The 23,746-nt window shown below is 43.6% G+C and overlaps 1 protein-coding gene across 7 annotated transcripts in view; it reads left to right on the plus strand.

Moving 5' to 3' along the window:
• SORCS2 (sortilin related VPS10 domain containing receptor 2) overlaps positions 1-23,746 on the plus strand; it is a 1,939,515-nt gene that overhangs the window by 1,316,065 nt on the left and 599,704 nt on the right. For all 7 annotated transcript variants that reach the window (XM_069203288.1, XM_069203250.1, XM_069203258.1 and 4 more), the window contains exon 5: positions 6,388-6,461. In XM_069203288.1, coding sequence (XP_069059389.1) covers positions 6,388-6,461 — 74 coding nt within the window. The remainder of the gene's footprint in view (positions 1-6,387; positions 6,462-23,746) is intronic.

The following is a 23,746-nucleotide window of genomic DNA, read 5'->3' on the forward strand; positions in this document are numbered from 1 at the left end:
CCCAATATCACATAGGTGCCAAGTGCTTTCTTGTTGTTTATTAGTTGGTTAAATAAGTACTGATAAATATGTCTCCAAAAATGTTGCAGCGCCAATTCAGACTTCATTATTTGTATGTTTAAATCAGTGTGCTTTGTGATATTTTCTTTGGTTCATGGTATGCTTCTTTGCTTGTCTTCTATGTTACTTTAAGATCCATACCATTGATACAATTGTCTTTCTTTGGACTAGTGTCAGTCCTATATGAGGAAAATCTAAACATATGTCTCTCTTCGCATTATGGTTATGTGCTCAGTTATGTTTTTACCTAGTGATTAGGTTAAACTGTACATTGTGATGTATCTATGCAAAGGTAACAAGGTAAGTTCTAACTTTAATTTTACAATTTCAAAAATCACACCGGTCTGACTCATGTGTTCCCCAAAAAGAGCAGACGTGTTTTATGACTTTTCAAGTGTCATCATTTATTTTGATGATGGCAATCCTTTCATTTCTTTTATGCCTTATTTGTTGGTTTTTATTATTAGTACTTTAGGTACACGTATGGTAGCACAGTGTTGGCAATCATAACTACAAGCCTTGTGAAAGCAGAATCATTCATGACGTATGACAGGAATGGTGGACAGTTGCTGCCTTTGCCACATGCTCACAGTAGGAGTAGGGAAGGGGAAGAACAAGAGAATAAATATAAAGCAATAAACAAAAGGCAGGCTATTCTGAACAGTTGCGTTTAGGGAAACAGGCAAGAAATGAAGGCCCATATTTATACTTTTTGATGCAAAGCAGCTCCAGGGACGATTTGCGTCAAAAAGTTTAGCGCCGGCTAACGCCATTCCAATGCGCCAGCCGGGCGCCTTATTTATGGAATGACGTTAGCTGGCGCTGCGGCCTGGTTTGCGTCAAAATAAATGACTCAAACCGGGCAGCGGAGGCGAAGGGAAGATTGGGGGTTGTGCGTCAAAGAATGGTGCAAGTCAGGTTAGGGTCAAAAATATTGCCTCCAACCTGACCTCCGCCATTTTTTGACACACAACCCAGATGGAAATGACTCCTGTCTTAACAAAGACAGGAGTCATGCCCCCCTGCCCATTGGCCATGCCCAGGGGACTTATGTCCCCTGGGCATGGCCGTTGGGCACAGTGGCATGTAAGGGGCCCAAGTTAGGCCCCCATGCCACTTTTAAAAAACTAGAAAATTATACACACCTGCACTTACCTGCACTTACCTGCACTCACCATGGATTGGTCCCCCTATCCATGGGTGACTTCCAGGGGTGGGCGAGGGTGGCAGGGGGTGTCCGTGGGTACAGGGAAGGGCACCTGTGGACTGTCTCCATGGTCTCCCACAATGGAAAAGAGCCCACAGGACCCTTAATGCCTGCCCTGACCCAGGTGTTGATTTTGCAAATCGGGGTTTATGTCATTTTCCGGCTCCGCCTCCCAGCCGTGCGCCATTTTTGCCTGGTTGGATTAATATGGCGCACGGGTATTTAAGTCATTTTTTGGACGGGAACGCCTACCTTGCATGTCATTAACGCAAGGTGGTTTCACGCATCCAGAAAATGACGCACACTGAGAAATTTTGACGTTAGCTGGGTCTAACGTCAAAGTATAGATATGGTCTTAGTTTTGCGCTGAATTTGCGTTAAAAAAATGACACAAATCTGGTGCAAGCAGAGTATAAATATGCCCCTAAGTGCCATCACAGCATTGATCACATTTAGAAAATGAATGCCACACAGTAGGCACACAGGGGAATATCGCACAGAATACCGGGCGGGGGTAAGGAGCCGGCTGTCAGGCGCTAATAAAAGGGAGGCTTTAAGGCTATGGTAAAGAGGTGTTGGTGCTGGTTATCATACAGAGGCGATTTGGGAGGCTGGGCTCACAGAGATGCTGGGGACAGCAAACCAAGAGCACAAAAATGGGAAGAGTCCAATTTAAGGACCAAAATTAAGGTCTGAGGGTGTTGCTTTGGTTGCTGTCTGTAGGCGTAAAGGCAGATTATCCTGTTTCATAGAAATGGAGCTCCTTCCTACATGGACACAATAAACAATATGGTCTGCAAAAATGTGTAGTCTAATAATCATGCATAAATGAATAGCAGAAACTTTCTCTAACATGTGGTACATATAAAAACATTTACTTCTGTATGTGATCAAATGTTTCCAATCATATTTAAATGTGAAGAGAATTAATTTCGCTGCACTTTCTGTTTGACATCTACAACTACACACAATGAACCTCCTTACAAAACTCAACCAGGTATAAAATATTTCTTAAACATAAGCCTCCAATCGACATGATAAAAATGCCTAATGCTGGTGGTATACAAAAACTACTTGAAGATACCTGTAAAAAAGAACACATGCAGCGTTCTCAGTCAAGTAGTAGAGTCAGAGCCTAGAATATTTTCAGAGTCCACAACCTTGAAAAGCATCTAAATGTTAGTTCAACATGTACTAGACCATTATGATATTTTGACACATTTAAGTCTCAGGGCACTTTAAATCTAGCCTCGGATTGGATTAATGTTTCAAGTACACACGCAACATCACCTCTCTCAAAAATACTATTTCTGCAATTAGACCAATTTCTAGCATTATCATTCTCACCATTGCCAATTCAGGTTTCCAGAGAAGCACCTTCAGCTGGCTTCATCTGGCTAATATGGTTATACAACGGTGAGCTTACCTTCTCTACAGTTGTTTGCATTTCATAAATGCACAAAGTCTCACAGTTGTGGATGGCCTTGAGTACACTCTTTTTGCTGCTCCCAAAACGTGGGTGTCCCCTGATCCTTGCAGAACAGACACGCACATGCTAATCAGTTGTGTATTTTATTTTAATTACCTAGCAATGTAGTTTGGCAGTGATTCCTTTTTATACTGTGGCTATGCTCCGTTTTAGCTGCTCTAGGGTCAAGAATGTTGGCAAGATATATGCTGGAGTTTCTCAAATGCCATTTTTCATGGAGAGTCTTCTAACGTGCATATTCAAGGGCACTCTGACCTTCATGGGGAGGAGTCTGATGTTTGGTTAGAAGATGTTTCATAAATGACTAACAGGTTCTGCCCAATTTGTTCCTCATCTCTATTCGTAAGCATTCAAGATTGATCAGGAGGGGCAACACCCAACTCTTTAATGACTTCCAATATGCAAGATGGTCTGTTTCTTTGTTTACATATTATGTATTGAGTTGCAAAGCTTGATGGCCTTCACAGGGAAGGCGGTGCCACCCACCCAACATTTCTTGATCAGGGGCTGAAAAGAAATAGAACCATTATTAATCTGTGGTTCTTCCTTGGTAAGTCAGTTTAAGGCTTGTGTGACAGGAATAGGGAGCATATGACACTGAGTGCCCTAGATGCACTGCACTGTGTTTTGAATGAGATCCATCTGGCTACCTCAAGCCAGTGGAGGGCTTGTAAAACAAGCCAAGGGGTTGCCTGCTCACTGTGGTCTGGGTTTTCTGGATTCAGGAGAGTGGGAAATTGGATGATGTACTATGGTTTTTGCTGGCATAATTTAGCTGGGAGAGTGTGCGAGCATTGTAAACCTTTTCCTGCTGTACAACATGGGACTGTTTGACTGAGGGAAGGGATATGAGGAGTACGAGGTGAAACCCATGTATGTTGATAGCGTGCAAAACGAGGGCGGGTAACACTTGGCAATACAGTTGGAGAAAAAGTTTCAGTGCTGTAGTCCTGATGCTTCTTGAAGAAGTAGGTTGCCAGTGCATCCTTACCAGACTCTTGCAGTGCTTGCATTCGAGATGTGTCAAGCAGCATAGGCTTCCTGGATGGAAATGCAGCATGATGCTTTTAATATTGATAGATTGTCTGCCATTTTTGATTTTGTAGAAATGGAAGTTGACCCGTCTAGGGCACATATTTATTTGACATGACTTCCATGGATTAGAAAGTTCGGTTGGCTTTATGAATGTCCTCACATGTAGCATGTTGGTTTGCCCCGTTACCCGTGGGACGGAATTGGCAACATTTTGTGAGGGCTGAATGTGCATGCTGCCTTTGTAAAGTTCAAGAGACCAATATAAGTGGGCATATGGGGAGCTCAATCAAGGTAATTACGATGTGACCATGGTTACCAGTGACAATATTTCCCTGTAAATCTCCCCTGGGTAATAAATTAACAAACAGGTTTCAGGCCATCCTTGATCTTCACCTTGGGAATCTATTGATGTGCCTCTTCGAAGGACTTAGGCCAGCTCTGTGCATTGCACACAGTTCATCTGTCATGTTAAGCTCCTTTGTGCTCTATAAACATGACCTCTATTTCAAGTGAGCGTTGATGTTTTTTTAAAACTATCTTCATCAGTGACTGTCTAAGGGATGGTGTTCATTTCAGTCATAATGACCTTCTGGCAATGAATTTCTACATATGGATCATTACTGCCTATTGCAATCCCTCTCCACAGGCACTGTCTATTTACATGGAACAGTGAGTTTGAAATGTGGCGATTGCTGACAATGATATTTCTCGGAGGTGTTTTTCCGTCTCAGCACTAATTTACTGCAGGTGGTGAATCCTCACTTCCAGCAAAGGAACATTAATCACCCTTTGTATAATGAGGCTTAATGTCTCCAACTGTTTTCTGGCTGAAACAATAGATCAAGGAAGTACCAGTATAATTTCCATCCTATTGGTATTACCATCTCCACCCCCAATGCTGATGAAGTGTCAGTCAACATTTGCATCATATTATCTGACGGAAATATGTACTTAAACTCTGTGTATTTGTTAAGTGAAACTGACATATCTTTCTGGTTTGACAATCAATGAATATCTGATTATGTTATAGATAGTTATGATGCCAATATGATACACTCTATTAATTTGATCTAAGCCTGAATGGTGATCCATATCCAGCAGAAATTATTTATCACAAATAACTTTGTCCAAAACCAGCTATGGTACATTAAAGCTACAATGCTCATCGGCCGTGTTCTTTGCGTGAACAGAAGTTTGAGGGAGAAGAATCGAACATTGGTGCTGTTTTCATGGATAGAAGTGGGAGGGGACATTCCTGTTCTTTCTATTGGTAGATGTGGGAGAAGAAGGAATTCAACATCTCTACTCTTTTTATGAATCGAAGAGGCCGGTGGATGAAATCTAGACCTGGGTGAAATGTGTATTACTGTTGAGTAATCTGAGTAATTTTTGTAGATCCGCATTACTCTTGCGATGCAATATTACCAACATTGCACCATTATGCCATCTTGAGTAATTGAGAGTAATTTGGCGCAAAAATCCAACAATCCAGATTTTTCCATGGACAGACATGGGGAGGACTCCACCCTTCCTGCTCTTTCCATGGGTAGAACTGGGAGAGTTGAGAGGAGCGAGTTTAAAATTCAGTAGCCCAGTCCTGCTATGTACAGAAGTGGGAGGGGTAATTTAGGCTTGTCTGCCCTTGTCCAATGGTGGTCTTTAAGTGGTCTGCCTCTGGGCGCTTTTCTGTGCTTACTGGAACAGAGGACTAAGGAGCTCGTTTTGTTTTTTGTTCCTGCGGCAGCCAAGGCAGACTTTTTCATTACCGTGCCCCATCCACTTACAGTGAGGGGTGCCGCAGGACGTTATCAGCGCAGTAGCTAAACATTCTCCTTTATCAAACTGAGAGCATTACACCTTCTTGCCACTTTACCTCGCCTATCTTCGCAGACAGATCGAGCATGCCCTCAGATAAGAGAGGTTACTACGCACGTACACACGGTGGGGGGCCGCTGACGGGAGCATGCTGGGTCGAACAGCATAGACCACATTCTAAACAATCAATTCCGGGGCAAAGGGTTATCGACAATTGCCTGTTGCGCCAACTCCTCTCTTCTTCCAGAAAAGGTCACGTATTTTCAGACATGGTTATTTTCCCGTTGCGACCCCAGCTGCGCCCTATGCATGCAGCGTCCCTCGTTTTCCGTACTGTTTTTTGAAATACCTGTCAAATTTCTTATCATTTTAATTCATAATTTGTTATAGAGTAAATCGATGCAGGGAAACGACGCTCACATGATTTGAAGGTGCCTGTTAAGTGCGCTTTTCTCTCTGTTGGCTAGATTGTCCCCATCCGTAAAGTGAATGCGCAGAGCCTTCAGTATAATCGTCTTTGTTTTGTATTAATAAGGTCTTATATATTCTTTAAAAAAAATAGTTATTTTTGTATGTTGGGATAAATTATAAATTCAAATGATAGAAAATAATACTGAAGTCCCCATCGATGTGTTTGTCAGCACACTCGTACTTTATTCACCTATTTCTTCTTTAAACTGGTTGTTTGTGCATGTAGTTCGTTCAAATTCGCATATCCTTGCAAATGTGTGTTTGAGAGATGCCCTTCCTAATGTTTTCTTTCCATTTTTCTGTTTTAAAGCTATACGCCTCTGTTGATCTGGGAAAGAAATGGGTTCTTTTACAAGAGCAAGTGACAAAAGACCGTATCTTCTGGTGAGGCCAATGCATTTCTTATTTTTATACTTGTATCAAAGAAATGTATCAAATCGTTTTCAAATATTAGTTACGAATTTCTGTATTCAAGCTATATGCCATTTTTGTGGATTGTGTTGGTGTGGTTATTATGATGATTTTTAAGACCATTATGCATATGTACTAAAGGCACCATCTTCCGGGATTTCAGGAGCCTGCAGAGCTGAATCAAAAAACCCTATTCTGTACCACAGTTTTGTCATTTTTCCAAGAGGAACCCTATTTTCCCTATTTTTCTGCTCTCAACCTACTTCCAGGTTGTGGTGGAAACCAGTGTGATACCCATGGGTGATCCACAAAAGCTACAGATTTATGAAAAGTAGGCAAAATTCCAAAAGTAAGGGGTCATATGTGTAGATCCCTCAAGGTTTTCCCAGTAAATACCTGCTGAAATAAAGACTTTTTGAAAATGAGTAGGAACAAAACAGGCATTTATGACAACATTTTTATCTGTATCTTTTCACAATGGCTGATTGACAAAAGCAATATACCATTACATCTGCAAGACCCAACTGGTTGCGTGGATATATAGCATTTGTAAGTTCTCCAAGACGCCAAGGTATCCAGAGCCAACAACTGACCTGCACCATAAAGTGGTTTTTGAGTGAGTATCGCATATAGACCAATCCTTTTAGCTAAACAGGTAAAGTGAAAAATGTGTATCAAGGAAAATTGTATTTCTGAAATGGGCGCAAGATATAGAGTTTCGGAGCAGTGTTTATTTCTACATCTCTGAATTGGTGGGTACCCTTATTAGCGTATGATTCACAGAGTTTTTCAAAATGTCATCTTTCTTATACCCTGGATTACATTGGAAAGGCACAAATGCAGAGAAATCCAATTGGTAGTAACAAATGTTCTGCTATTCTATGTTCCCGCAAGTCTCCTGATAAAAATGGTACCACACTTGTGAATAACAAACACATTTTCCTCACATTTCTGTGTTGCAAAGTTATGGAATCTGCAGGGAGCCACAAACTTCCTCTACCCGACATGTCCCCGGGTCTCCTGATAAAAATGGTACCTCACTTGTGTGGGTAGAGCTAGTGCCTACGATAGGAAATGACCCAAAACACAACATGGACGCATTGCTTTTTTCCACTGAAAACTGCCCAGTTTTTCCAATGTTGGTAGCTCTAGATTTTGGACCCGAGCTCAGCCTGCACCTTAGGAAACCTAGCCAAACTGTACATTTTTAATAACTTGACACATAGAGGTATCCAGGGTAGACTGACTTGCGTGGCTCTCACAACATTCTTTTACCCAGAATACCTTGCAAACCTTAAACTTTGACTAAAAAACACAATTTCCTCATATTTCTGAAATGAGAACTTCTGAAATCTGCAAGGAGCCACAAACATCCTTCCATCCAGCATTCCCTCAGGTCTCCTGATAAAAATGGTACCTCACTCGTCTGGGTAGACCTAGTACCCAGGGCAGGAAACGTCCCAAAACACATGGACGCATCACATTTTTCCACTGAAAACTGACCCTTTTTTCCAATGTGGGTAGTTAGAGATTTTGGAGCCTAGCTCTGCCAGCACCTAAGGAAACCTAGCCAAACTGTACTATTTTTTTTGACTCAGAATCTCTTGCAAACCTCAAACTTCAACAAAAAAAACAAATGTTCCCCACATTTCTGCGATGGAAAGTTCTGGAATCTGTGGGGATCCACAAACACATTTCCATCTAGGTCTCTCGATGCAAATGGTACCTCACTTGTGTGGGTAGACCTAGTGCGCACAACAAGAAACCGCCCAAAACACAACATGGGCACTTCATATTTTTCCACCGAAAACTGACCCTTTTTTCCAATGTTGGTAGTGAGAGATTTTGGACCCTAGCTCAGCCTGTACCTAAGGAAACCTAGCCATCCTGGACATTTGTGAAAACTAGACAACTAGTGGTATCCAGGGCGGGCTGACTTGTGTGGTTCTCACCACATTTTATCACCTAAAATCTCTTTCAAAACTCAAACTTTGACTAAAAAAACACATTTTACTGACATTTCTGTGATGGAAAGTTCTGGAATCTGTTGGGAGCCACAACCTTCCTCCCCCCCCCACCGAATTCTCCCAGGCCTCCCAATAAAGCTGGTACCTTACTTGTGTGGGTAGACCTAGTGCCTGCGACAGGAAAGGGCCCAAACCATACTGGAGAGACATCAAAATTATTTAGCACAAAATGACCTGCTTTTGCTAGGGGCACACCTCTGTTTTAGATCACGGGCTCAGCGACCATCTATGGAAGCCTACCAAACCCAGACATTTCTGATAACTAGACACCCAGGGGAGTCCATGGATCCCCCAACATTTTCATACCCAGAATCCTCTGCAAACCTCAAATTTAGCTAAAAGTCACATTTTCCACACATTTCTGTGTGAGAAAGTTATGGGATAACTAAGCCGGCCCAAATTTCCTACCACTCAACATTCTCCCAAGTCTCCTGATAAAAACGCTACCTCACTTGTGTGGGTGGGCCATATGCCCACAACAGGGAAGGGCCAAAAACGTATTAAGGCGATAATGATAACTATGGTAGGTGTTTTAATTAGTCCTGGGGTCGGCAACCATGTAGGGAAACCTTTCAAACCCAGACATTCCCAAAACGTAGAGAAGTCCAGGGAGGTGTTGCTTGTGTGGATTCCCCAAAGTTTTTTTTACTAAGAATACCCAGCAATTGTGAAACGTTGAATAAAAACACTATTTTTCCTTGCATTTCTGTGACGTGTATGTTAAAGGTGGAACATGTATTGATGTGTTTTGCATCCCCTAACAGTAAAATACTGCCAAATTACAGTTTTCACTATTGCCAGGCCTCTCTCATAGGTTAACATGGGGCCTGCCTTTAAATATTCTTAAAGTGAGTTTCCCTTTGAGAGCAGATAGAAATGTGGAGTTTGGGGTCTCTGAACTCACAATTTAAAAATACACCTTTTTGGTAAAGTTGGTTTTTAGATTGTCAGTTTAAAAATGCCACTTTTAGAAAGTAGGCATTTTCTTGCTTTTCTATGCTGTGCCCCTGCCTGCTTGTGTATTCCACATCTGGGTCAGACTGACAGTGGGATTTTTGTGAATTCCCTCTAGACAGTGACACAAAGGGAGCTGGTATGTAGCCTACATATCCTGATGGGCAAGACATGAAAAAAGACCAAAAAAAGACACAGTATTACTTTACCTTGCCACATACCCATCATCACAGCTTTCAGCGCCGGTGGCACCCGGTTTGAGAGTCATTTTTAGTGCTCCCCTCATGATCTCCTCCCTGTTTACCCTCACTAATACCCAGCAAAAGTACCCCTCATTTCTCCATAGCTCCTCTCGCACATACATTTAATTTGTTTTAAAGTGCTCGTAATGACTGGCTTTACTAATCCACTCAGCTATCCACATAAAATGCAGATCTGTTCTTTGCAGCAGGCACATTAACCCTCTGTGCAAGTTTATGGCATGTTAAAACTGCCACTAGACAAAACGCAGTTCTCTCTCCGTAGCTGGAACATAATCACAAGTTATTTTGACATTTTTATTGCTGCCCAAAAGTTGTGTGTGTGTATAAAAAAACAAAGGTTACAGGGACATTATAGTTAGGTTCTGAATTTACTCGCACAAAACCATAGAAGTTCAGCAGTTATAGTTAGAGTTATTTCAACATAGCTCATGCCCTAAAGTAACTATAAATCGCACCCCCGCCATGCACATTTTTCTCTACAATAACTTGACTGCTAATGCTTCATTGATTTGTTTAATGATGTTATAAAAGTTGTCATGAGTGCTTTAATATCTGGGGTAATTACTAGTGCAGGGTGGAAGTTATAGTTACCTTAGGGTGTGAGTTATGGTTACTTGGGGTCGGTCAATTACTATCCTGTATCCTGATGGATTCACAATATAAGTAAAAAGAAATGCCACTTACTGGAGCTGTGCTGCTAGTTGCTTTGGGCCCTGGTCTCGGATGAGAGGAAAGATAGGGATTCGAAAGGATGGAGTTTTGCTATATATATATATATATATATATATATATATACAGCAAAACTACATCCTTCCGATAAATGTTTATATATATATATTTATAGCGAAAGAGAGAGAGATGGGGGAGAGAGAGTCTCACTCTCTCTATATATACATATAGATCACGATTTTATAGATGTATGGTTTCCCTGGGGTAATAAGTGATTACATTTGTTTGGAAACAAGTAGAATGTCATGTTAGGTGTCTAAGGAATTGTAATTTAAAATTCTCTTAAATAGTAAATTCAGATTTTAAGTCACACTTCTGAAAATGACACTTTTATAAAGTTGGTATTTTCATGTCCTAATCATTTAGTGCCTGCAGTATGTTTCCTGGGTCACATCTCTAAGTGTAGTTGGCAGTTGGCCTTCTGGTATTCCTCCTAGACAGTCACACAATAGAGGGGTTGGGTGTTGGCAGGATGGGCCATCCAAAGCAGGATGGGGGCTGAGCTGTACACAGTCCTACTTGAATGCCAAAGACCCTGCCTCAGCTCACACACAAAGAACTTCACACCACTACCCTATTGTACCATTAGACACATTGAGAACAATGCAGGGAGCCAGGAAATGCCAAACACTTCTGTGGAGGACAAACCCCAGAAGCTTCTCCCACTTCAAAGGGGGCACTAGGTATAGAAATAGGACCCTCAGTCCCACTCTTCAGTACACTCCTGGACCTGTGGCTACTACAGAAGAAGGACTGATGCTTGAGGATTGACTTGCTGCCTGTGGTTTCATAAGAAAGGCTGGACCTCTTATCTTCACCCCAGGCTGCCTGAGGGACTCTAAGTGTCTGCTGACTGACCTCCTGTTCTGAGCTAAGGGGCACAACAAGATCCAGGGGCATTGCTGCAACTGCTCAGCTGACCTGCTGGACTGGACCTGCCTGAAACCGCTGGCCTCTGCTGGAGTGAATTCCTGATCCCCAAGTGGTACCTCCCCAGTTCCTAGGCCCTTGGCTAACATCAGAGAGCGCTCCTCCTGGCCTAACTGAAGGTGGGGAATTCTGCAAGAAACATGGAAGTATTTTGTGTAGGACAGTACCCAATCAATGGCTAGTGCATTTGACGGCAATACCACCACCCCTTTAGAACATTCCTGGACCTGGATATACAATGCCTTAAAGAAGAAGCCTCTGCCTGAAAGATGTAAAAGGGGGACCCAAAGAATCTCACTCCTGCTGGCATGCAAGGACTGGAACAAATCACCAAGGGATAAGTGGTTGGCCTCCTATTGCCACTACATAGCATGCCCCCAAACCCCCAGAACCAAGCCTTACCATTGGCAGACCCAGAGCCTGAGTGAACAAAGGGATATAAAACACCAAACTGAAGGACGGGCGAGGTAGAAGGGTGCAATTCCCAGGATAGTGCGGGAGGTAGGAATCACAACTCTAGCAGTACATTTTTAAACAAATAAACTCATAAATCCTTACCAGAACTCCACTGTGCTGGATAGGGTACAGAGGCAGCACTCGGTAGGTTAGTAACTATACATTGTGCAGCAGATACAGAAGCACCAGGACTCAGATGTATGAGAGATCAACTGCTACTTATGGATACCTTCACTCTACTTCCAAATCAGAGGATGTGATTACTTAACGAAATCAGTGCTCATTGCCACTGGTACAGGGAATATAACACATATTTCACATACCAAAATATAAAAAGAAAAAAAAAACTTACCAAAATGGAAGTGCTGTGAGATAGAAGCAATCAGGAATTAAGGTAGACGGAGACCCTCTTTAGAACTCCCAGGAATTAGGTGGAGCCTAAGTTAGAGACTGGATATAAGTATTTGTTTTTAGGTTTCCTTTAGAGACAAATAATTAAAATGTGTAACAAGGCAAACCTCATAAGGTAAGGACTGGGACGAAGAAGACAGACACATTTTCTCCGCACCAACGATTTATATTAAATCATGCACATAATTGTTGAATAAAAGCCTGTAACCCTATATCCACCTTATGTGCTGAAGCCTACGAAAAAAATAATACAATAGGTTTTTCCAACCTTGATATGATTCCCGTCCAGATTTTTGTCTGTTAAGTCTTCTTCCATTTTTGTTAATTAGTAACAATGTAAGTTGTACTGACATAATTAATTTCATGAATACTTATCATAGGTTTTCACTTTGTTGCCTAACATATGTATTTTTGTCACAATCCTCATTCCTGTTCACCATTTATTCATCAAAACTCAACATGCATGCTGTTTTTGTGCTACTCACTGCAAAGGACAGTTAATGCTCCTGTTGTGGTTCTAACTCTCCAGAGGGTCCAATGACTATCTAAGAGCACTTCGACCATAAGTTATTTCGAAATAGAAATGTTTCAGCTCTTTCTTTTAGGACCCTTGTGCATCATAAAATGTGGTCCTTCCAGAGATGGATGTGCTTACTGTCAATTTAGTTGTCATCATATAGTTAAACTACTTCGTGAATTTTGCTTTATCAATCTGACAGATGTTCTGAGAAATGTGAAATTATCTAAGCAGTGCAAAGCCTCAGGATTACGTTTGACTTTCACCCCATACATTAATGCAAGGTTGCATTAAAAGCTCTAAATGATATAACACTTTTAGACTCCGCTGTTGATCTCGCACACTTCATAAGTGCATTTTCCATTCATTTTAATTAATTCAAATTTAGTGTAAAAATAATCTTTCTCAACTTCAGCAAATAAGACTGTTAATATTGGATTTCTAATACATGGAAGTCTGCAATTCCTGTATAGACGTCTGTTTCGAATTTCCTTGTTACAGTCAAGTTGTGACATCTCTAAGTCACATGTAATAAGAACATTATGTAATTGCTGAACTGCAAGAATGTATTACAGCTGCAGATTAAACAAAAGAAAAATCGTGTTTTCATTATTATGATCTGTTTTCCAAAAATGTACAGTGATCAATAGAAAGTAAATATTTATGGCAACATGTTTATTGTCTGACACATGTAGGTCATTACAAGAAAGCTACACATTCTGGGGAGCAGAATTTTTATATGACATCAAACCGAATACAGTTTATTCTTGCAAAATTACTAACCAGTTTTTGAGTGTTTGAATTTACACTACAGACTCTGCTCTAATTTTTCATGTCTATAACCTTACTGTCTCTTTGACATAAATGGGAAGAGACCAAGGATATATGTGGTTTGTGGAAAGGGTCAAGTTGTGACCAGGCATTATAAACACGGCTCCCGGTTATATGATATTAATTTGTTAAATATTTCCTTGTGTATTTATACATGTTTATTTTTTGGCTGTCTTATTTATTTTGTGAATAAAATAAGTTGGAACTTGCATATTTACACATTTATTTGACCAGTAATTACTCATACTCTAATGCCTGATGGTTTTTAACACACCCAATATAATAAGACAATACACTTTTAATGAGACTTTTATCATTGTACAATACATATACGTTGAGGTATGCATTGAGTTAAGGAAATCTCAATCATTTGTTTAAATCCCAAGGCTGCCATTTTGCAAAGCTATTGGTCTAGAACAGTGGTTTCCAACCTTTTGACTTCTGTAGACCCCCACTTTATAATTACTGGAACCTGGGGACTCCCACTGAATCAATATTGGAATCCGGGGACCCCCCCACTGAGTCATTACTGAAAGCTAGGGACCTAATCTGTTAATAATAATTAATTTTCTAGGCAGTCGCTGTTAGAAATGGGGTCTTTGGTTGACAGTCAGGTTACCCCCTGTTCAAGCAAGGACCCTCACTCTAGTCAGGGAAAAAGAGAATCACCCTCAGCCAACCCCTGCCTACCCCCTTGGTAGCTTGGCAGAGCAGTAGGCTTAACTTCAGAGTGCTAGGTGTAAAGTATTTGTACCAACACACACAGTAACTCAATGAAAACACTACAAAATACCAGTTTAGAAAAATAGGAAATATTTATCTAAACAAAACAAGACCAAAATGACAAAAATCCACAATACACAAGTCAAGTTATCAATAAAAATACAAAAAGAGTCTTTAAGTAGTTTCAAACACACACTAACGCTGTCAGCGTGAAAAAGTACCTTGGGTGCGTCAAAAATAACCACGCACGGGCGAGTGCACGTCAAAAAGGGCTTGCGATGTGTTGATTCCACTCACGAGCTGGACTGTGCGTCGTTTCTCATTTCACCGGGTCGGAGCGCGTCATTTCTTCTCTCCGCAGGAGAGCGATGCATCAATCCAGTCAGCACTCTCGGTTCCGGGCAGGCCTTGCGTTGTTTGTCCACGCACAGCGGTACTTGAGTCGGAAATCCAGCTGCGCAATGATCCGAAAAGCCCGCAGCACGGGTTGTGATCTCCCAGCCTCCGTCAGCGATGCTGCGTGTCGTTTCTCCTGCTCCGTGCGTCGATTCTTCTGTTGCGTTCCCTGCGAGCGTCATTTCTCAGCTGCGGAGCCGGTGGTGTGTCGTTTCTTCAGCCGCAGATCGGAGTTGCGTCAATCTTTTCCCCACACATCGCTCTGTGTGTGGATTTCTTTGTCTTTAGGTTGCCAGCTTCTCCTTTCAGGGTCCCAGGAACTCGATGGGCACCACAGGGCAGAGTAGGAGTCTCTCTAGAGACTCCAGGTGCTGGCAGAGAGAAGTCTTTGCTGTCCCTGAGACTTCAAACAACAGGAGGCAAGCTCTAGATCAAGCCCTTGGAGATTTTTTCTCAAGATGGAAGGCACACAAAGTCCAGTGTTTGCCCTCTTATTCCGGCAGAAGCAGCAACTGCAGGATAGCTCCACAAAGCACAGCCACAGGCAGGGCAGCTCTTCTTCTTCAGCTCTTCTCCAGGCAGAGGTTCCTCTTGTTTCCAGAAGTGTTTCTAAAGTCTGTGGTTTTGGGTGCCCTTCTTATACCCAATTTAGGCCTACTTCAAAGTAAAGTCTCTTTTGAATGTGAAATCCTGCCTTGCCCAGGCCAGGCCCCAGACACTCACCAGGGGGTTGGAGACTGCATTGTGTGCGGGTAGGCACAGCCCTTTCAGGTGTGAGTGACCACTCCTCCCCTCCCTCCTAGCACAGATGGCTCATCAGGATATGCAGGTTACACCCCAGCTCCCTTTGTGTCACTGTCTAGTGTGAGGTGCAACCAGCCCAACTGTCAAACTGATCCAGACAGGGAATCCACAAACAGGCAGAGTCACAGAAGTGGTATAAGCAAGAAAATGCCCACTTTCTAAAAGTGGCATTTTCAAACACACAATCTTAAAATCAACTTTACTAAAAGATGTATTTTAAAATTGTGAGCTCAGAGATCCCAAACTCACATGTCCATCCGCACCCAAAGGGAATGTACACTTTAATCAGAATTAAAGGTAGCCCCCATGTTAACCTATGAGAGGGACAGGCCTTGCAACAGTGAAAAACGAATTTAGCAATATTTCACTGTCAGGACATATAAAACACATTACTATATATCCTACCTTAACCATACACTGCACCCTGCCCTTGGGGCTACCTAGGGCCTACCTTAGGGGTGTCTGACATGTAAGAAAAGAGAAGGTTTAGGCCTGGCAAGTGGGTACACTCTTCAGGTGTCAGACCCTTAGATGAGACTCTGCTACCTGCCCTGGAGCCCTTCTCCCTGGACATAACAGGCCCACCCACAATACCATTGTGTACAGAACACTCTTCCTCCTCCTCCTCATCGCCCTCATCCTCTATGTGCCCTTCAGTGCTCTTGGCTGTCATCCAGGCCCTCAGTGCCTTTTGCAGCTCCTCCTTCCTGGATGTGCTCTTAATGGGACAGTCAAAGCTTTTACAGAACTGCTTCAACTGAGCCTTGGTATAACTCTCCAATTTCTCAAGGTCAAAGTCAGCTCCAACTGATGCATCTCCAGCTTGGGACATGATGAAGATTCAAAAACAGTGCAGAGTTCCAAAGGCAGAAAAAAAGTTCCCAAATGAAGTTTCAAAGAAAGTCAATCAAGGAATCAGTGAAAAAATGGAAGTAGAACAAAAACAGACCCAAAGAGAAAAACTCAAAAGATCACCAAACAAGTAGTATGTGGTCACGTAGTGGTCTGCACTCAAAGTAGTAGTGTACACTTAATCACTGTATGTCAAGTACAAATACAAGTCCATATCCCAACTGCTGATCACCAATGTTAGAAATGGGATCTTTGTTTGACTGTCAGGTAACCCCCTGTTCAAGCAAGGACCCTCACTCTAGTCAGGGGAAAAGTGAATCCCCTCAGCCAACCCCTGCTTACCCCCTTGGTAGCTTGGCAGAGCAGTAGGCTTAACTTCAGAGTGCTAGGTGTAAAGTATTTGTACCAACACACACAGTAACTCAATTAAAACACTACAAAATTACACAACACCAGTTTAGAAAAATAGGAAATATTTATCTAAACAAAACAAGGCCAAAACGACAAAAATCCACAATACACAAGTCAAGTTATCAATAAAAATGCAAAAAGAGTCTTTAAGTAGTTTCAAACACATACTAACGCTGTCAGCATAAAAATGTACCTAGGGCGTGTCAAAAATAACCCCGCACTGGCGAGTGCACGTCAAAAAGGGCTTGTGATGCGTTGATTCCACTCACGAGTGGGACCGTGCGTTGTTTCTCCTTTTGCCGGGTCGGAGCGCGTCATTTCTTCTCTCCGCAGGAGACCGATGCGCCGATCCAGTCAGCAATCTCGGGTCCGAGCAGGCCTTGTGTTGTTTTTCCACGCACAGAGGTACTTAAGTCGTTAATCCAGCCGCACGATGATCCGAAAACCTCACAGCGTGGGTTGTGATCTCCCAGCCTCTGTCAGCGATGCTGCGCATCGTTTCTCCTGCTCCGTGCGTCGATTCTTCGGTCGCGTTCCCTGCGAGCATCGTTTCTCAGCTGTGGAGCCGGCGGCGCGTAGTTTCTTCAGCCGCAGATCGGAGTCACGTCGATCTTTTCCCCACACGCGCTCTGTGCATGGATTTCCTTGTCTTTAGGCCGCCAGCATCTCCTTTCAGGGCCCCAGGAACTGGATGGGCACTACAGGGCAGAGTAGGAGTTTCTCCAGAGACTCCAGGTGCTGGAAGAGAGAAGTCTTTGCTGTCCCTGACACTTCAAACAACAGGAGGCAAGCTCTACATCAAGCCCTTGGAGATTTCTTTTCAAGATGGAAGGCACACAAAGTCCAGTCTTTGCCTTCTTACTCCGGCAGAAGCAGCAACTGCAGGATAGCTCCACAAGGCACAGTCACAGGCAGGGCAGCTCTTCTTCCTCGGCTCTTTAGCTCTTCTCCAGGCAGAGGTTCCTCTTGTTTCCAGAAGTGTTTCTAAAGTCTGTGGTTTTGGGTGCCCTTCTTATACCCATTTTCTCCTTGGAAGTAGGCCTACTTCAAAGTAAAGTCTCTTTTGAATGTGAAATCCTGCCTTGCCCAGGCCAGGCCCCAGACCCTCACCAGGGGGTTGGAGACTGCATTGTGTGAGGGCAGGACAGCCCTTTCAGGTGTGAGTGACCACTCCTCTCCTCCCTCCTAGCACAGATGGCTCATCAGGGTATGCAGGCTACACCCCAGCTCCCTTTGTGTCACTGTCTAGTGTGAGGTGCAACCAGCCCAACTGACCCAGACAGGGAATCCACAAACAGGCAGAGTCACAGAAATGGTATAAGCGAGAAAATGCCCATTTTCTAAAAGTGGCATTTTCAAACACACAATCTTAAAATCAACTTTACTAAAAGACGTATTTTTAAATTGTGAGCTCAGAGACCCCAAACTCCAATGTCCATCCGCTCCCAAATGGAATCTACACTTTAATTAGATTTCAAGGTAGCCCCCATTTTAACCCATGAGAGGGACAGGCCTTGCAACAGTGAAAAACGAATTTAGCAATATTTCACTGTCAGGACATATAAAACACATTACTATATGTCCTACCTTAACCATACACTGCACCCTGCCCTTGGGGCTACTTAGGGCCCACCTTAGGGGTGTCTGACATGTAAGAAAAGGGAAGGTTTAGGCCTGGCAGGTGGGTACACTTGCCAAGTCGAATTCACAGTTAAAACTGCACACACCGACACTGCAATGGCAGGTCTGAGACATGATTACAGAGCTAATTATGTGGGTGGCACAACCAGTGTCTAAAAGTCGCCGACCCGTGAGGAGGCTTTGCAGACACCCAGGAGTCCCCGGACCACAGGTTGGGAACCACTGGTCTAGAATTCATGATTTTTCTGCTTGCAAAAATAAATATAGAGACGTATGTTAATACTGTAATGCAGGTCATCTCAGAGTTCCATTACCTTGTAAGGGAACTCCGCCTTCAGTCTTGTTTCTGTGAATTGCCACATCCCTCCTTAGGTGGCTTGCAATATCCTTATTATGTAAAGCTGAGGGTACTTTTAATTCCATATATCATATCTGGTAAAACCTGTTACAGTCAAACTCTGTCATCCCAGAATATGTGCCAGGGAATTCTAATAGCTGTTTCAACCATTCACCACTCATGTTTCGTGCCTGAACAGGGTTATCTCTCAACTTGTGGCCCCATAGCACATGTTCAAGACATCCATTGAAATTCCTCTAGCCCTTTTTCATTGTTGAGCACATAGCTCCTAAGTAATAGTGATGGAATCACAGGGTCTCCCAGTGCCAGTGATCAGTAGAACACAACTCTCCACACTAACCCCATTTGTTTTCCTAAAGAGGTCACAGAACAGTCCAACCACTCAAACATGGGGAGGGGTTCTGGGGTGGCATAAAGGCCCGAGCTGCCGTCTATGGAGCCAGTGGGCACCAGGTTCGAGTCTTGTTGGCGGCTCAACATCATGTGGTTCTGGGCAAATTACTTAATCTCCCCGTGCCTACAATACAGTGCCTTGAGACCCTCATGCATGATTTGCCATGCTTTACAAATCCTGGATTTATTTATTATTTAAACATCAGCTATCAGTCCAGGAGATAAGCTACTACAATGTACCAAATGCCATATACCAATGCCTCCTGTAGACCATGCTAGTTCTGTGCATCCCAGTTAACCCGTACCCAGACAATAACCTGGGCTTCTCCTTCACAGGTGCTTCCACATCCTGTTAAGCCCTGACCTTCGGCACCCAACAATCTGGCCTGGTTTCAGTTGAGACTGGATTTCACTGGCCAGTATTTTTTCAGACGATTAAAAAATTGACTGAAAAAGTGTATGATGTATGCAAAATACACTACAGGAAATTAACTCAAGATTATTAATGGCTGCATATAATCTCTGACAAGTATTTTTTGCCACCATGGGAAATATTTGTGTTTCAGGTTGAATGTATATGAAGCAGGGTGAAAAGAAACGTATGAATGCAACTTTTGTGTATAAAGTGAATGCATCCTTGTTGTGCAGAGGCTAGCATCGCACAGTGGAAGCAGAATGTATGTATTCAGAATTCCAATTATAGTGTACCTGTCCCTGCAGCACACTGTAATGGCATCATAAGGTTTACAAAGTAGGATTTTAATTATTTACTAACAGAGATATGCCTTTATGGGGCTCCTAATTGGAATGTATTTTCTCGTGTGTCCCTAATGGCATAATTTGCCGTACTGAATTATTTCAGACTCGGGCACAGAAAATGTATTCTAATGTTGTGAAACACGAGGGCATTTATCATTTAATTAGTGGAACGCCAATGGTCTGCTACTATTCTAAAATGAAAAAAATCAGAGGAAAATTCAAAATTTCGCCAGATCTGGATATATGGGGAGGGAGACCTTTGAAATAAAAGTGCTCTTAATTCATATTCAAGAAGTCTAGTGTAGATTATGCAGCCTGATAGTACGGAGCCTGATTTGGATTTCGGAGCAGGGGTTACTCAATCACAAAGGTGACGGATATCCTGCCAACTGAAATCTAAATCCCATAGGAAACAATGGGATGTAGGTTTCGGCGGAAGGGATATCTGTCTCTTTCGTGACGAAGTAACCCCTCTGCTGAAATCTAAGTCACGCTCTTAGTTTGTAAGAAGATCTAAGCAAATTTTGTAGGCATACTATGTTAGTTATCCCATTGGGGTACTTATCTGTTTATCTGTTCAAAGTGGTATAACCAAAGTCCATCTCAACTTTAAGTGCAAGAAAGCAGAAGAAGCGATCCTTTTGAGATTATTGAACCATTTCCTCTCCATCCAGGACTCTAAATTTGTTAAGGTTATTGAATGTTTGACAGTGACATATGAATCTTCTCATTTCTCGGTGTCTCTTTAGCCGTCTAGAAAATCTCATCTTATCATTTATTTAAAACAGTACAATAATATGTAGTATATTGTGTAACTAATCTGGACACATGCCCACATGTGAAATTGCTTCTAGCTCAATTTTTAAAAATTATTGTATTCTTTCATAAAGAGATATCAGCAATGTAATGCTAGGCACATTCCTCCCTAGGGAACCCACTGGCATGCCTTACCTTCACAATGAAAGAAAAAATAAATATTACGAGGATAGGGTAATTGATGTGGCGAATAGGGAAATTGAAAATTGAATGCAATATTAACCATATGGAGTGAATTGCATGTATTAGTGAAGTATTCAAATAAATATTAACTATTTGTCTAAACCTGCGGGGCGTCCCAAAATTAAACATGTGTCCCACACAACCTTGGTTACCATATAAAGCTTACTTATAAAGATCAGTGCAATTCAGTGAGCTGAAAGTTCTCTCTCCGTATTTCACCTTTGACTGTGTACATAAAGTTGGCAAATACTCCAAGTCAATTTGAGATTTCACGCTTGCATTGCTATCCCTGGTCTTTGTTTTCAGAAATGGTCGGACCCAGTCTCAAACTGCACTTATTCGATTCTTGAGTGGCATGCCCAGACCTGCTGTTGAGGTCAGTGCTAAGTAGGCCACGTATCAGTATTTTGTCCTCTCGGAAAAAAAGATTGATGACCTCACTGTTAAACTTAAAAAGTATGTGGAAAGGAAATCCCTATTTGTAAGGTATTATGGTGGTCATTACAACCCTGGCGGATGGTGTTAAAGCGGCGGTAAGACCGCCAACAGGCCGGCGGTAAAAAATTTGGAATTAACGACCGTGGCAGAAACCACCAAAAAAGACAGCCACTTTAACACTCCGACCGCCACGGCGGTACAAACAAACAGCGTGGCGGTCACCGCCAACAGACAGGCGGAGGACAAAGTACCGCCCACAGTATCACAACCTACCAATCCGCCACCTTTTCCGGGACAGATTCACTGTGGACAAAAACACGGCGGAAACAGGGCCTCGAAGGGAAAACGCTCACCTCTACACACCCCACGAGGAACCAGGACGCCATGGAACCAGAGCTGCAGATCCTGCCAGCCCTTATCTTCTTGCTCCTCTACAAGGAGCACGAACGCCGGCGGCGAAGACCACGGTGAGTACTGCACCTACGACACAGGGGAGGGGGAGGGAAAAAACAGGGACACACACAAGCACACCCACACCCTCACCCATGACAACACACACTAATACATCATGATACATTATAGTTACACCCCCAAACCCCCCAATGCAAAGACCAAAGAAAATGAGTGTAACCATTGTAATATATTAAAATGCAGTACGCAAAAATATACATATATACACTATTAACAAAATATACACCAAGAATAGTAGTCCAGGTAGTGCTCCATTGAAGTCCGTGGAACACTGGGCCCACACAAGATCCCCGACCATGACAGAGAGAACACTGCAGGGGCATCAGATAGCAATAAAACAGGCACCTCAGGGGGAGGGAAAGGGGGGGCACCTCAGCCGGTTGAGTGCACGACGCCAAATCCACGAGGGGGCCACATGCCCACTGTTCAATCCTGGGGAGTGCAAAGCCACAGTCTCTCAAGTCTCTACAGTGGGTGGTTTGCCCACTGTGAAATCCTGGAGAGTGCAAAGCCACAGTCTCTCAAGTCTCTACAGTGGGTGGGTTGCCCACTGTTCAATCCTGGGGAGTGCAAAGCCACAGTCTCTCAAGTCTCTACAGTGGGGGGTTTGCCCATTGTTCAATCCTGGGGAGTGCAAAGCCGCAGTCTCTCAAGTCTCTACAGTGGGTGGTTTGCCCACTGTTCAATCCTGGGGAGTGCAAAGCCACAGTCTCTCAAGTCTCTACAGTGGGTGGTTTGCCCACTGTTCAATCCATGGGAGTGCAAAGCCACAGTCTCTCAAGTGGATGACAGTCTCCACTGGTTCTGGAGGGGGCTTGGTGCCCAGAGTGCTTCATCCTGCCAAGGACTGAGGTAGTGGATGTATCTCTCCACTGGTTCTGGAGGGGGCCTTGTGCCCAGAGTGCTTCATCCTGCCAAGGACTGAGGTAGTGGATGTATCTCTCCACTGGTTCTGGAGGGGGCCTTGTGCCCAGAGTGCTTCATACTGCTAGGCACTGAGGAAGTGGATGTGATACTCCACTGGTTCTGGAGGGGGCTTGGTGCCCAGAGTGCTTCATCCTGCCAAGGACTGAGGTAGTGGATGTATCTCTCCACTGGTTCTGGAGGGGGCCTTGTGCCCAGAGTGCTTCATCCTGCCAAGGACTGAGGTAGTGGATGGACCTCTCCACTGGTTCTGGAGGGGGGCTTGTGCCCAGAGGAGTGCTTCATCCTGCTAAGGACTGAGGAAGTGGATGTGATACTCCACTGGTTCTGGAGGGAGTTTGGTGCCCAGAGTGCTTCATCCTGCCAAGGACTGGGGTAGTGGATGGATCTCTCCACTGGTTCTGGAGGGGACTTGGTGCCCAGAGTGCTTTCCTGCTCGTGACTGACTCAGTAGCGTCAGTTCCCTTGGCGCTCATGGGCCAGCGGTGCATGTGGCGGCGGTGCCCTGTTCAGCGGTGCTTGTGGCGGCGGTGCCCTGTTCAGCGGTGCTTGTGGCGGTGGAGCCCTGTTCAGCGGTGCTTGTTGCGGCGGGGTCCTTTGCAGTGACTCAGCTGCTGGCAGTCCTGTCTGGCCTAGCGGGCCTGGTGCTGGCGGTCTTGTCTGGCCCAGCGGGGCTGGCGGTCCTGTCTGGGCCAGCGGAGCAACTTTCTGGTGGACCACACGCCGGATGACATGTTTCTTACAGAAACATGGCTGCACAAGGCCTCCATGCCCAATGTGATTGCAGCCCTACCACAAAGCTATGCTATATTGAGGAAGGATAGACCTAGCATGTTACGTACTCATCTGGTTCTAATCGCAGGGGCAATGCTGGACCTCCAATCCCAACTGGTGCTGAGCCGTGTAACAAGTTACGGCTGTCTGGTTCCACCTACAGCCCCCAGAGGAGAAGGGGGATGGCATAAAACAAG

The sequence above is a fragment of the Pleurodeles waltl genome, chromosome 1_2, assembly GCF_031143425.1.
Source record: "Pleurodeles waltl isolate 20211129_DDA chromosome 1_2, aPleWal1.hap1.20221129, whole genome shotgun sequence".
NCBI lineage: Eukaryota > Metazoa > Chordata > Amphibia > Caudata > Salamandridae > Pleurodeles > Pleurodeles waltl.